This window comes from Myripristis murdjan, chromosome 19 (genome assembly GCF_902150065.1).
Source record: "Myripristis murdjan chromosome 19, fMyrMur1.1, whole genome shotgun sequence".
Lineage (NCBI taxonomy): Eukaryota > Metazoa > Chordata > Actinopteri > Holocentriformes > Holocentridae > Myripristis > Myripristis murdjan.
Genome location: NC_043998.1, coordinates 11902160 through 11916833, shown reverse-complemented (window position 1 = coordinate 11916833; position 14674 = coordinate 11902160). Strand labels below are relative to the sequence as shown.

Genomic DNA, 14674 nt, shown 5'->3' with positions numbered 1-14674 from the left:
AACTTTGGAAAAAAGCATTGGTTGTGAGAGATTTCATAACAACAATCTACATGACCAAAGATATGTAATTAATGAAATAAAGTTACATCTGTTTTCACTGACTCACTAATTTCTTACCCTCTTCAACCGCCCTTAACTTGATTGGAAAATTGAATATCCCTTAAATGATATCCCTTATGATCTAGTGCAGATGGAGATGCAACTTTGTTATTTATTTATTGATGAAACACTAAGCTCATTGACAAGACTAAACACATTTATGATGTTTATTTAATCAGTGGTTAAGGGAAGGATCCCATTCTAACTTCTGGTGCTGTCATCAGTAAATTAACTATAAAAGCTATTTACTTTAATGCCTTTTTATTGCTTTGTGCACATACTTACACTAATAAATCATAGAGCGCCATCTGGTGACGAAGAATAAACAGCAGCATAAAGCCTTGTAAAGCTAATTGAAGTGAAACCAATAAAACCGTGTGTATGTCCTATAATGAGTCACACACATGGGCAGCTTCCGTTTTTTTTGCTTTAAAATATTGCAGATTCAATCTCCATGTTTTAGCTTTGGAAAAACGTTTCAAGTTTCATATTGAAAAGTGCTCTTTTTTGATCATCGATGATCCTCGAAATGGAAAAGCCCTGTGCAGCTCCAGCCTGCAGACATGCCCTGAGTGCTGTGGGGGAGACTCATCCCAGAGGCAGGGATCCATTTCACGGGCCTTTTCCCATCACTAAATCCCCAAGTACAGTTCAGCAGGGGCCCTTCTCATCACTAATGCACATCGATCCCTGAAACCCTATGGCTGTGGATCATTTAACCTGGTGTTGGTTTACCGATAGAGATCCTTGCCGGTGCCATCATTCATTCTGATGTTCATTGGAGATGAGCAGTGGGATCATCGGTCTATCCCTGACTGCCAAGCAGAGAAAACGAGCCAATATTGCAGCAGGACATACAGTACAAACTTGATGTGTGTTTACAGTCAGGATTCTCAAAATAGGCTCTGGTGTTGTCTGATGCAGGGTGTACCTCAAATGTTAAGGTCATTAATTCATCTCTCATCCATTTTTGCACTAGTAATACAGTTGATTACGACTAATTAACGCTTAGAGTACGATCTGTTGAATGCCGTAGGGAAAACTTTATGTTAAATTATTGTTTATTTATTTAGTGATGACAATTATGCCGAAAACGAGCTGCTCGCGAAGTCAAGCGGCTTTTCCACGCCGTGCTTGTGCTCTTGAACGCGGCCAGCCCTACGGACTACATTGCCCATAATGCATTTCTAGCGGATGGCGAAACGAGATGGTTCAAGGTACAAGCTGTTTTCACTAAAACCAGCCTTTTCTGGTTGAGTCTGCCTCAGAGTTCTACGTCGGCTTTTGACCAGTTGTTCGTCCATAAGTTGTGTTTGCTACCAAGGAGAGTGTGACAGGTGTGTGTGTGTTTTCTTCTGACAGGTAGGAGGACACAGCAGAGCAGACACACACACAGAACTTCTGCACAGGAACACTAGCTGTTGCTGCCTCACTGCTGCCAGTATGGTTTCTCAGAAGGACAAAGTTGTTTATTTCAGTTGAAGTATGTTACAGGAAACGTCAGTGCCTGTATTTACTCATGTTGTCTGGCATACATTTTCTTCTTCTTTTTTTTTTTCTTTTTTTGCTCGTTTGTAATTCTAAAACCGAGCAAACGACACATACCGTGCAGAGTTGTGTGAATTTATGCAAATTCATCAAATCGGCATACATTTGCATAATTGATGAGTTATGGCCGACTTAAAGTTTGTAATTTTTTAGACTCTATATACCTATTTAAACTTTAATAACTCAATAGTTTAATATCAATACATTAAAATAAAAATAAAAAAAATCAATCAATCGATCAATACAAAAAAAGCCTTTATTATAATAGTCATGTAGACTTCCATTGTATTTAGAAGTCAGCCACAGTGTACAGTAGGAACTCCACTCAAATTTGTAAATGCTAATGAAATGTACACACTTTCATATTGATGTCATGCATGGTTTATGAGTTATGAAATATATGACAGTCAGTGAGGCCCAGTCCATGGTCCATGAGCGGTATGGGCTTTACTGAGCGTCATGAAGCCCAGCCCATAAACACAATGCAATGCATGCTGATCAAACCTCCAGACTCTCATACTGATGATATGTATCGTTTATGCGTTATAAAATCCGTGGAAGCCAATGCTCCATCCCCTCCCATTGTATTTATACTGCAAGTCAGAAACTATATACAGTAGAATCTCCACTTCAGATGCTGATCAAACATGCACACTCTTATAATTATAAACACATAAGTGCACAACCAGACTAATCAGGCTGATTAGGCTGACACACACATTCTCCTCAGGAATTGCTCCGTTCTAGTTTATTCTCACATTTCTCAGGATGGCAGAGCCACAGAGAGCAGGAGAGCTGCCTGAAGATGTAGACATGGACGAGTGCATGACATCGTACACATACGTCTACAGTCCAGATTTACTAAAGTAAGCATGCATCAGCATAAATCTCCTTATTATGTATTATCATGTGTGATCATAGTGTTTTACACCATTGCACTCCACAAATTCTTCTGCAGCCTATCTGGCTAATAGATATGGTTACTTATTTCAGGAGACCAAATGCTGCAATGCCTCTGACTCTAACAACTGTAGGATTTAAAATGTGAGACTTTGTTTTGTTTTTCAGGGATCAGGTTGCTTTTATCACAGGTGGTGGATCAGGGATCGGGCTCCGTATAGCTGAAGTCCTCATGAGGTAAAACAGATTGCCTATGTGTCTCTCCCTGATTAGGCCATGTGGAGCAGAACTATCAAGACGCAGATATCCTTGATCAAAAGAAAACTGTCAGCGAAACACAGAAAATATGCAATCGAGAAGCTCCTTGAATGCAAAATAATGTTATTTATTCTAGCTATATGTAGTGCACCACCCGAAAAAAGCACTGAAAAACTGCAGTGTATACATGCAGCAGGCGAAAATTGGCCCTATCATCTTCTATCCACAGATACTGTCAGCGCTGGTGTGGCTGTAGAGTCATGCTCCATCAGTATTTTGTTGTTGCTATTTTTCTTTAACAATGAGTGAGTTAGTAAGTGCACTTTGCACCTTGTAGTTGTGTTATCTAACAGTCGGATTTTCTTCTGTGTTTTTTTGCTTGTCCTTGTGGAATAGAATAGAGGTAAAAGCGTTGACTCAGTTTACCCAGGTGTTGAAAATACTGTCTTATCAAATTCAGAAGCATAGATTTTAATGAGCTCATTTAGTTTCATGACTGTCTGTCATGACATTTGCCTCATATTGTCATTTTATTTGGTGCCTGTGACCTTTTACCATTTAAGAGGGCATCTTATGTTTCTCCATAATTACCTTGCACTCATTGTAATTTTATTCATAATAGCGTCTCTGACCACTCATGTCTTACCTCCTGGCCTTCACCCTGTGTCCTACTCTTTAAATTACTGTTATCATCCCATTTATATTGTCAATATTTTTTTTAATCATGATCTCATCCACTTGATATATCGCAGGCTTTTTATCTTCAACCTGTTTTGTCTTATTTTTCTTCCAGGCATGGCTGTGACACAGCGATTGCAAGCAGGAACATAGACAAGCTCAGAGAGGTCACTTCTCTGATATAATGTTATATAATGTTTACCAATTCTACAAAATACCTCAAATGACTTACAAATATCAGTCTCACATTATATCATTTTGTGTCTCCCTAGGCAGCTACAAAGCTGTCGGCTGCGACAGGACGCCGCTGCCTCCCTTTGTGTATGGACGTGAGGCAGCCTGAAACCATCACTGCGGCTGTGGAGGAGACACTGAGAGAGCTGTGCCGCATAGACATCCTCGTCAACAGTAGGTAACCTCTGTGGCACAAACCTGAAAAGTGTTTTTGTGCTCACTGATTGGTGTGTTTGCCATTTGCCATTTTATATATCCTATCACTGTAGGCACATACTGGTGAATGTGTGTAAATGTTACTGGAGCAAAGGCAATGTATAGAAGTTTTTGGTTGAATCATTAACTTTTCTCCAAGATATTCATATATATCTTTATCTGTTATCTTTACATCCTAAAGTCCATTTGTTTTGCTGGTGTGTCAGTAAGGCATAGTCACTTTTATCATGTCATGTTAAATTTCAAAATCCACTTTGAAGCAAAAATGTTCAACTCCTTGCATAATATATTTGTTGAGCAGCATGTGACAACTCTGGCTTTGGTGCTGTTTCTCATAGACGCTGCTGGGAACTTCCTCTGTCCCGCTACGGCCCTCTCCTTTAACGCCTTCAAGACTGTCATGGAGATCGACACCATGGGCACATTCAACACCAGCAAGGTGGTTTATGAAAAATGGTTCAAGGTACAGTGCATTTCCTGTCAGTCTGCTTGAAAAATTAGTCCTCATGTCCAAGTTAACAGGCAATACACATTTTTTTAGTACCCCATGGCATAAAAATGATGGTAATATATCATCAGGAGGGTTGATGGCGATATGGATCAATTTTGATGGCTTTATGATTACTTTGACTGGCTGCTGAGATTTCTGGCTTTCAAAACTCATTTGTCATCCCATTTGGATCAAAAACTGCTCATTTGTTAGAATTTCAAGACACACTCAATCTCCTCTCCCTTACCAGCTTGTATTTTCAAGCGCTCAGCAACAGAGGCGCTATTAGTGAATTACTGGCGTTGCAAGACATTTCAGCAAATCTTGTTCTCAAACCAAATATTTCTATTTTGGTGTTGTGCAAAATTAAATATAAGCTTTTCATTAGATGCGTCCCATGATATTTGTGTGCAGGATCATGGTGGCAACATTGTGAACATCTCTGCAACGCTTGGCTACAGGGGGCAGGGCCTGCAGGTGCACGCTGGCTCTGCCAAGGCTGCAAATGGTGAGAAATAATATCAGTATTTTTGTATTTTTTATGTCCTATTGCCAATAACTTACCGTAGTTTAGTAGTGAGTAAAACTGACTTTAACATTGGCTTGTGGACACAATAATTCAAGAATAATAATGATGGAAACTTCATGCTGACAACATAGTTTCCTAATTGAATAGATTAGCTCTGGTTAGATTTTGGAACACCTTGCTGCATAAATTTTCATATTGATGAGGGAAACTGGCAGGACACGAGGTGGCCCAAGTGCCTCTCGTATAATAATGTCAGAATGAGAATCATGCTTCATAACCTCATGTTCCCTTCCCTGTCTCTAGATGCTATGACCAGGCACCTGGCAGTGGAGTGGGGGCCCAGCGGGGTGAGGGTCAACACTTTGGCTCCTGGCCCCATCTCTGGCACAGAGGGCTTCCGCAGACTGGGTAAGGACTTCACACTGGGTATAAATGACTGGAATGACTAATTTCACATTTGTACACCTCTTTCAAGAACAGTCTGAGCATCTAAAAGGCACCTTTTAAGATGCTGGACTGAATGCACCAATGAGTGAATTTCAGTCATTGTGAGACATTGAAATAGCTGACTTTGTACATATTTTGCTGCATTCTCAGTTTGCCTTTTAGGATGTTGAATGAATGCAATTATTTGAATCAGAAATATTGACATCAAACATTTGACTCTAGAATTTGCTGTTTTACTGAGGAAAAATCCACTGCAAAACACTTTTAACACTTCTTAAATTGGCTGTTTGTAATTTTGTTGTTCTGCTATGTTTTCCTTAATCCCATGATAACTGGCTAAATATAAAGGACATGATGTCATTTTAAGATATGCACAGCATTACCAGAATGGAGTTTGATGACAAAAGTACATTTTCAACTATGTAAAACAACAACAACAGTAAATGCCAGGCTGACCGACACTGAATAACTCCAAAATAACTCCTGGAATGCACTGAAAATCACAGATTGATTAAATATAACCATGTATCAGAGGGTCAACTTCTCTCTTTTGAACCCCTCAGGTGGACCGAGAGGCGAGGCTGCCGGTGCGTTCCAGTCCATCCCTTTACAGCGAGCGGGCAACAAGACTGAGATGGCCCACGCTGTTCTGTTCTTAGCCAGCCGGGCCTCCTCCTACGTGACTGGAGCCATCCTGGTGGCGGACGGCGGGGCATGGCTGACCTCGGCCAATGACGTCTCTAAGATGTTGGGTATAGCCTTCTCTCAATCTGCTAAACTCTGAGCGAGGCCCCTGCTGTCCTCCTCCAGGCCCAGGTGTGTAGGAGGAGGAGCAGCATGAGGTCCGTATGGCAGGATGCTGTGTTTGACAGTGAACTTTATAACCTTCACAATGTGTGTGTTGTGGAAACTAGAGTTAATGTGACGTTCATCAAGTCATGTGTTAGACCTAACTAGTTTTGCATAAATAAACTGTTTAAGCTGCTTTAGGAGACTGTTTACAAAACTAATTAATTTGCATGAATGCAGTATAATCCATACTAATCCTCTGGTCTCTCTTATTTTCTTTCAGGCTATTGGTCATCTGAAAAGAAAAGGGACAAGTAAACCTTGAAAATCAAAATGAAAATTAGGAGCCATCTGTAACACAGATATGCTGTTTCTTAGATCTTAAACCTGCTGCCTTACAGGTTTAAGAACAAGGGTCTGGACAAGTTGAACACTAATGCACTTACTACCTTGCCGAAAATATCTGAATATTAAAGGTGTTCAGAGACCTGGTGATGGACCAAATTATGCATGGAGTCATGGATAAAGTCATCCTTGAAAAACACTTTCATTTGTCATGTTGGATTTCAGCTACAGCCATGTTAATCACCTGCTATTTTTATGTTATATTTTTCCTCAACCTCTGTATCAATAAAACCTTTTATAATTACAGTTAATTGTGACTCCGGTTTGATTCCAGCACCACAAATTGCAGATGCTTGTCTTATATGTGTTTTGCCTGGCACAAAGATCTCACATCCTTGAAAATGATATTACAAGATGTAGCAGGGTGGGTTCAATACAAAATCAGGTGGAGTAAATCTTGCTTCCTTTGTAGACTCTGCACAGGACTAGGTAAAGGCCCCAAGTCTAAAAAAAAAAAAAAAAAAAAAAAAATCCAATTTAACATTTAAAATTAGATGCTATGGTCATGTCGCGTCAGATGGTGGCGCCAAAGTACTGCTATGTTACAAATGCTCCCCTTCAACGTCTTATGTGAGTGTATTTGGCGATTTATATTTATATCTATACATATCTCTATCCATATCTATCTATCTATCTATCTATCGATCTATCTATCTCTATATAGAGATAGATAGATAGATAGAGATATATAAATATATATCTATATAGAGATAGATATAGATATCTATATAGATATATCTATATATGTCTATATAGATAGATATATCTATCTAGATAGATATATCTATCTCTATATAGACATATATAGATATTTCTATATAGATATCTATATCTATATCTATATAGATATAGATATAGATATATATCAAAATAATAGATATTCTACTTCCATGAGTTCCCCAATAACATCGGTTTAATTTAAAGTTAGGTTTGATGTAAAAGCAGTAGGGTCGTTTAATAGTTAAAGAGACCGTACTTCAATTGTTGGATGACCAGGGGTCTGTGCCGACAAACATCCACCCTGCTTAAGTGTCCTTGAGCAAGGCACTGACTCCCACGAGGGGCCATGTTATGTAACAGACCCTGACCTTTGACACCTCTGAGGATTTTAAGTGTTTTTTTTTTTTTTTTTTTTTTTAATCAATAAAGAGGGCTGCCACATTATGATCATATGACTTTACACATAAAAATCATGCAAGTGCGGGTTAATGTGTATCAGATCCGCGAGTCCCGGTGCATGACCGGGGATCATAAAGTGTTCATGGCTCGCTGTAAACACACAGTGATACTGCGGGTTATTTTGTACGCTTGCGTGAAACGTCAGTGGTTTGTATGCGGCTGGAGGAGGAGGAGGAGGAGGCTGGGACACTGCTGATGCTGATGCGAGAGCTTTCGGTGTCTGTTATCGGCGGAGAGTAATTGGCATAGGATGGACCTCTGTGGCTTTATCTGACACTGCTGTCGACATTATCTCGGCTTTCGACGTGAAAAGTTGTAACAGAGGTGTTTTTGACACGACAGCAACTGGAGAAAATCGCGGAGGGAGACGTTTTCGTCCCGACACTCGTCTGGCCTGCCTTGTGACAGACACAGGTGGATGGTTGTTGAAAAACGGCATCAAAATGCGGATATAAACTTTGGACTGCCTTGAGGACCAACAATTCCGTAATTAGCCCTTAAAACAGCGGGATATAGTGAGCGTCTGTGTCTCATTCTAGAGAGAGAAAGAAGATGGTGTGTTTGGCGTTGCTAGCTAGCTAATAAGCTAATCTCGCTAGCTAGCCCTTTAGCAGCTTCCCAGCCCAATGGCACGAAAGCAGTGGGATGCTGGAAGGAGGAGTTAGCTAAGTTAGCTGCTAGCACCCACTCATCTCTAGTTAGGCATTTGGTCTTACATTTGGTCAGTCGCTTCTGAATGAGAGGTTTCGTGTCGTGTTTCTGGATTTAGTAACGCCGGTCAGCCGAATTAGCTCGCGATGGATACCGTTAGATAATTGGCTAAGAAGGCTAATGTTGACAAACAGTGGTTCGTTAATCTGTGATTTTGTTTGGAGTCAAATTGGCTTAGGTGTGAGAGATGCTGTGTGTTTGTCGGTGCAGATCTGACACGGTGTTTCGCCAGCTTTGAGGCCAAAGTGAACTATGTTGACGTTGGATGTGAGAAAGCAGCAGCATTTGGAGATAAACAGGAGCGGACCTGTCATGACAGAGAGAGCCATAGTGAGTCAAAACAGATTCATACATCAGTGAAACGGTTGTATAGGTTAATCACTATGAATTTTGAATTTAGGTAACATTGTTATCGAGATGTGGTTGGCGACCAATGAAGTGAAAGCAGTAAAAGCTTATGTTGCACAGAATTTCTTGTTAACCTGTTTCCTTACTGACATTTCTCCTGATTTTACTTATGTCTTAAAACTATTATTCCACCATATCTACATCAAGGGTTGGGTCAGTTTTCTGATTTCAGAGTTAGGCAATGTCAAGAATTTCACATGCTCATAACTAAGCGATTCCAATGAAGATGTGCAGTGCCATGTGAAATCATGACATTAAAATTGAGGAACTGGATATTGACTTGGAGATAAGAAGCTACCAGCATTCTCAAGTTAGTGAAGGAAGGAAGAAAAGACACCATATAAATGGAACCGACAGTTCTGTCTGGCCCTCTGGGGCATTCGGAGTGGGAGTCAGACCAGCCATTTCCTCATGGATTTCACACCCTGGATTCAAACAAAGGAGGCATGTTTCATCCAAACAAGAGTGGTCAGACAGGTTTGGATTTCACAAATGTTGAACAGGATGACATGTGTCAACATAGTAAAGAGGAGGAGGTTTTCCAGGACAATATCTTAAATTTGGATGACCTCTTTAAGACCTCCAGTTATTCCTATGGAGACTCGGCTTTGCAATTACAGGGAGATCGATCCACTAATTCTGAAGGTGCTCTCAAAAGTACACATTTAGAGGAATTGTCCTCTACAGACAAAATAGAGGGACTTGATGATATTAGTGACTGTGCTCTGTCATGGCTGTTTTCGCCCAGCCTCACTGGCTTGATTGGGGAAAACTCTGCCTGTGAGGAAGTAAATCTCACACAGGATGCCCCTGTTGAGGATACAAGTGTCGTGGGCGGTCATGGGGAACTGATAACCCTCAGTGAGCCTTCTTCTCCTTTGAAGATTTCTGAGAGAACTTCTGAAACCAGCACAGAGGCTTCCTTTTTGTTGGTAGATCTCATCTCAAGTGAACAATTGCCCTCTTGTCTGGTCCCAGAGTCCTCAGGTGAGGTCAGCCTACAGGGTGTCGGTGAGGAGCAGGTACTCCTGTCACTAGGGGAGGATGGAGGTCTTCCTCCCGCACAGGGCGGGGAGACATTGTCACCTGAAACCGGGGACAAAGGTTTCTTCTTGGAACCGGTGGCTAATCTGCCCATAGCCAGTAACACTACCCCACAAGGTTTACCTGACAGTTGCCTCCCACATAACCACATAAGCACGCCACCAGAGTTTTTGGAAGGATCTGTGCCTTTGTTGGATTTAGAGGTTCCTGATTGTGATAGTAACCTCAGCCTGTGCCCTACCAGTCCTGCCTCTCTTATCTCTATAGGTGTGCCATTAGATTCCCCAACACAGGAGTCACAGGAGGAACACATATTGGCTACTGCAATTGAAAATCAGACTTCAGAGCACCAAAGTGAGGATGACTCATTTGTTCTCAGTTTGTCAACTGAGCCCTCATCACTGGCAGTGACTCAAGATGGAGATGCCTTTGTCCAGGATGACTTTCCCTGTAGCAGTAACTCGGCACAGAATGGCTCTGAGGATTTGATGGATGGCAAAATTTGCTCTGAGGCCAAAAACCAGGGAGATGAGGCAATGGCTTTGCATCCGTGCCTGATCACAGATGAACTCCACAATGAGGAAACTTGGGACGTGAAACCGCTCGAGGGTGTACAGAATGAAAGCGTTCCTAATTTGCAAACTGAAGAGGTCCACGGGGAGAGGGTGACAAGCTCTGCCCAGCTCCCAGAATCGGATTGTGACAAAGTGGCTAGTTTAGATTTTCCAGTTCAGGAGTTGAGCAGTTCTCCTGAGCCTGGATGGACTAGTGAGCAAACGGTGGAGACAGTCTCACTGTCTAAAATGGTGGTAGCTGACTCCATGCCCATGGTTTCCACCGTGAATACGAGGGAAGAAGATGTCTCCCCGCTAAAAGCTGTATTTGATGCTTTAGACCAAGATGGAGATGGCTTCGTTCGTATTGAGGAGTTTATGGAGTTCGCTGCAGCCTATGGAGCTGATCAGGTGAGATTTCTGTCACTGTGTTGTGTTGAATTCCTTTTTTTTATTCCTTTTTTATTTAATTTTATTTCATTAATCGTTATTATTTTTTGAGCAGGCAGTTTATTGATAATGCATGCTGAGTGAAGTTGCACATAAGACCAGAACAGGTCCCTCCATGTAAATGATTTATTATTGATTTTACATTGTACCTCAGGGAGCTTCCTGTAAATGTGTAGTTAATACCGTCATTTGAAATCCGTTTGACATCACACCTTGAGATCAGCAGTTCAGTTTACTCAAGGGCCAGTCATTTTTAAAATTTTTCATAAAATTTGTTCTTATAATTTTTCAAGACCTAAAAGCATCTGGTACAACATAATAATTTGTTCTCTCTCGAGCTGGGACTCACATTTTTGTGAGCTGCATTAGGTTAATGTTACCCTGATACATAATAGAGCAGAGGGAATTTGAACCCCACTCAGGCTCTGGTGTTCACTTAGAATTCAAATCATTTGCTATATAAGCAGGAGAAGACAGCTGTAGGCTATAGGCCCATTTCTTTAAGGCCAAACCAGCTTAGTAAATTTACTTGCAACTCTTCTCATCATAACTATTCTGTTCCTGTGTTTCCTACAAAGCAGCTCTGAACATTTTGCTTAATGGATTTGGCTAATACTGCCGCATATTATTGAAACCATGCCTGGATTAGTATGTAATCTATATTTGGTGAGTATTCAAGAATTAGGATTTAGGTCATCATCCAGATAAGTCTGTCAAAAGCATATTGCCTGTAATGAATTCTGTCAGGCCTGGCACTCCTCCATATGTCAGATGACAAACACTCATTTTTGCATTTGCATATCATGTGGTTTAGGGATTATCTCTTGCGAAATGGCTGATGCATCCCACTCCACCCTTGACCCTAGCCCGCTTATTGCATCTGGCCACATGCATTTAAGCTTTCCACATGTTCAAAAATGTAAAGTTTCCCAGTTGAAGCAAGTTAAGATAAAAGGAAGCGTATTGAACACTGGAAGGTGTCATGTAATGGCTTCTTGGTTAGTCAGTATTTTTATGTGGAAGCTTTGGAAGGTCACAAAAATCGATTTTGTTTTCTGCTCTGTCCATTAGATTGTTTTGAGCCAAAGATAACTTTCCACTTTGGTGGACAATAAAGTTGCCTAATCTATTCAAATCTAATCTGCTTTACTTCATGAACTACACTGTTTTGTTAAGATTCTGTTAGAGTGAGAAAAATAAAGTGAGTGGAGAGTGAGTAAAATAAAAATGATTTCAGTCTCTTCTTATCCTAACATGCCTGACTGGTTGTGCCTCTTCTTCAAATGTTTAATCTTCAGTGTTTACAAGAAAGAGCCCTGGCAAGTCAACCCACCATTTGCAAATAACAGTTAAAAGAAAGATGCAAATGCTGATGTAGCGAGACTGATAACACTAGCAAGATTGTGCCCTTGTGAGCATGCAGTACATTGAATTTCTGTTAGACTCCACTATCGCCCTCTAATGTGCCGTCTGTTTGTTAATGAAACCACAAAGATAACTTAATCACTTGTGGTCCATTTTAGAATATGGCTGTGTTCACATCTGGCATTAAAACGCGTCTTTAGTAATCCGGTCACAAGTGGACAGCTTCAAGAATGGATGAATTTCAACTTTGCTGTGTATTCTGAGCACAAAGTGAATAATGCAAACAATCGGAGTCTCCTATTTCACTCAGTTAATTTTTAGTTTAAGTAATAACTTACAGATGTGAAACATGTCATAAATAATTGACAGTACATAAATGAGGCTCGGGGGAGCAAGGATGTCACATTTTGTTAAATGCCTGTTTCCTTGATTCCTTTCTCCCCCTGTTTCTGTACGGATTTATTTACTTGTTTATTTACGTGATATATCCGTTTATTTGTTTATAGAGCAGGGAAGTGAGATCTGATAACAAGTGGTCACTTGAGACACATTCAAATGCCAAGTGTGAGCTGAGGTAGCTGTTCGCTTGCGATCGGATCACCCAAGACACATGTTAATGCCATGTGTGAACAGAGCCTATGTTTACATTAATTTTGTAATTTTGGGTTGAAATGGGGACACTGCAGACATTGTTATTTTATTAGAACTGATTATATATAGGGATTAAAGCACAGTATCATTTTATATCATCACAGTATTGATATGGAGTTATTGGGTAAATGGCATCATGATATTTGGTTTTATTCGTAATGTATAATGTTACTTATGTGCCTCAGGTTACCACTGGTCTCTTGGAGAGGATGGGTACATGTTAGCACTCAGCCACATAGATCCGCAGACTGTGATGCTAATGCTTTTTAATCCCCTCTCTCCCAGTTCAAAGCACCTCTGTCGGCCCTGTTCTTTCCTGTGCCTGACCGTAGGTATCTGTGGCGCCCCAGGCAGAGAATTTTGAAGGATTAAGAACAGAATGTATTTTCCCTGAGTCAGAGGGACTTCATGTGTTAGATACCGTCTGCCACCTGCCCATGACCCTGTTTTCAGGGATAGAAAAAGGGACAAGAGATTTTGACCATTTCTGAGTCAAAGGTATATCTTTGCAAATTCGCCTCTTGTTTTGGTATGGAGCACAAAAGCAGGAAAATTCACATGATATTGTGAATTATTCTCAGTTCATAGGCGTTGCCTACTGTGGTTATTTCATGGTGTTTGGTTTCTGACAGACCTCAGTCAGTTTCCTTGGGATCTCTGCTTCTGAAAGATTTGCCTTGGACCACTAACCAGATTGTGCAGGATTGATTACTGCTTCTCGTTTCTTTGAGCTTGGGTGTTGGATATCTGGTTTCTAAGAGCTGTGGGCAAATTTTGCACCCTCACAACTAACTTGGTAGCTTCTCAAATTTCTGTCCTTTTGTGACCAGGGAGAGTGATGCAGACTTAGACTTATTAGACTTAGGTTATTTGCTTTGCTTACAATTAGTGAGTAAATTGCAGACAGAGTTATCTTCAGCATTCTCTGGAATGTTATGTAATGCCTGTAAAATCTGAGTGGATTTGGTGTTAGTTAGGTTAACTCAAGGAACATGGGGAAGGTTGCGTCTGATGTAGCAAGGCCTCCACCCTGTTTCTGAAGTCCTAGGGTGTTTTTTTCTCAGCTGTAATTTGCAGATGGTTCATACTTGGAATATCAGATGTATGGCATCATTACTAATACAAGGACTAATGCTCAGAACCTTATAAATATGGTGTAATGAGTAGACAAAAAGCTTTAGAGGAAGGTATTTTATATTGTATGTATTTTGTGTTGAGTGTGTGCAGTTTACACAAAGCATCTTTGGTGTATATATGCATGCATGTTTCATACATGAACAAGCTTTTATTCAGTATAAAATTGCTTATCAGTCATGAACATATCACTGGTTTGAATGACCTCCACTCCTGAGAGGCCCTGGTTAGCGAGATGCTATTGCAAACTCTAGTGGTAACACAAGTATTTCAGCAGGGTGTTTGAGAAAACCATAGGGACCATAATTCTTATTGAAAAAAACAAAACACAACAGTGATGACATTATAAGCAAAATAAAGTTTGAATCCAACAGGGATGTTATCCAAGATGAGATTTGGGTGAGGGGGAAGTCAGCATTTCACAGTTTATCAGCAAGACTCGGTTATATGTGAATGTGGTAACTGTGCTGTATTTTTATTGTGTCTGTAGGTTTCACAAATCATTCAACTTTCTTTGTGGTTAATTCTTGTTGCCAAGCCCATGTGCAACAGGCTCTCTGTGCATAAGCAGAGTTTTTATACAGC

At 40.6% G+C, this 14674-nt stretch overlaps 2 protein-coding genes across 8 annotated transcripts in view; both read left to right on the top strand.

Annotated features, from left to right (window-relative positions):
• Positions 1-1256: 1256 nt before the first annotated feature.
• Positions 1257-6839, top strand: decr2 (2,4-dienoyl CoA reductase 2, peroxisomal). 6 transcript variants are annotated; one of them, XR_003930045.1, is made up of 10 exons: positions 1257-1316; positions 2415-2513; positions 2716-2784; positions 3599-3650; positions 3756-3891; positions 4272-4396; positions 4838-4931; positions 5256-5360; positions 5963-6241; positions 6472-6839. XR_003930045.1 is itself a non-coding variant. In XM_030077107.1 (10 exons), exons 1-10 carry the CDS (start codon positions 1294-1296, stop codon positions 6504-6506), a joined length of 927 nt encoding a protein of 308 aa, XP_029932967.1. In that variant the 5' UTR covers positions 1257-1293; the 3' UTR covers positions 6507-6839. The 6 variants fall into 6 exon arrangements, 5 of the variants coding, with proteins under 5 accessions (XP_029932967.1, XP_029932969.1, XP_029932970.1 ...); XM_030077107.1 differs by having other exon boundaries at positions 5963-6151; XM_030077109.1 differs by having other exon boundaries at positions 5963-6215.
• Positions 6840-7957: 1118 nt separating this feature from the next.
• Positions 7958-14674, top strand: part of rab11fip3 (RAB11 family interacting protein 3 (class II)) — a 39491-nt gene continuing 32774 nt past the window's right edge. For both annotated transcript variants that reach the window (XM_030078219.1, XM_030078220.1), the window contains exon 1: positions 7958-10900. In XM_030078219.1, coding sequence (XP_029934079.1) covers positions 9236-10900 — 1665 coding nt within the window. In that variant the 5' untranslated portion in view covers positions 7958-9235. The remainder of the gene's footprint in view (positions 10901-14674) is intronic.

Coding starts and splice junctions, on each gene's coding strand:
- decr2 (XM_030077107.1), top strand. CDS start 1,294: ATGGCGAAACGAGATGGTTCAAG. Junction 3,892..4,271: donor CATAGACATCCTCGTCAACA/GTAGGTAACCTC, acceptor TGTTTCTCATAG/ACGCTGCTGGGAACTTCCTC. Junction 4,932..5,255: donor CTCTGCCAAGGCTGCAAATG/GTGAGAAATAAT, acceptor CCCTGTCTCTAG/ATGCTATGACCAGGCACCTG.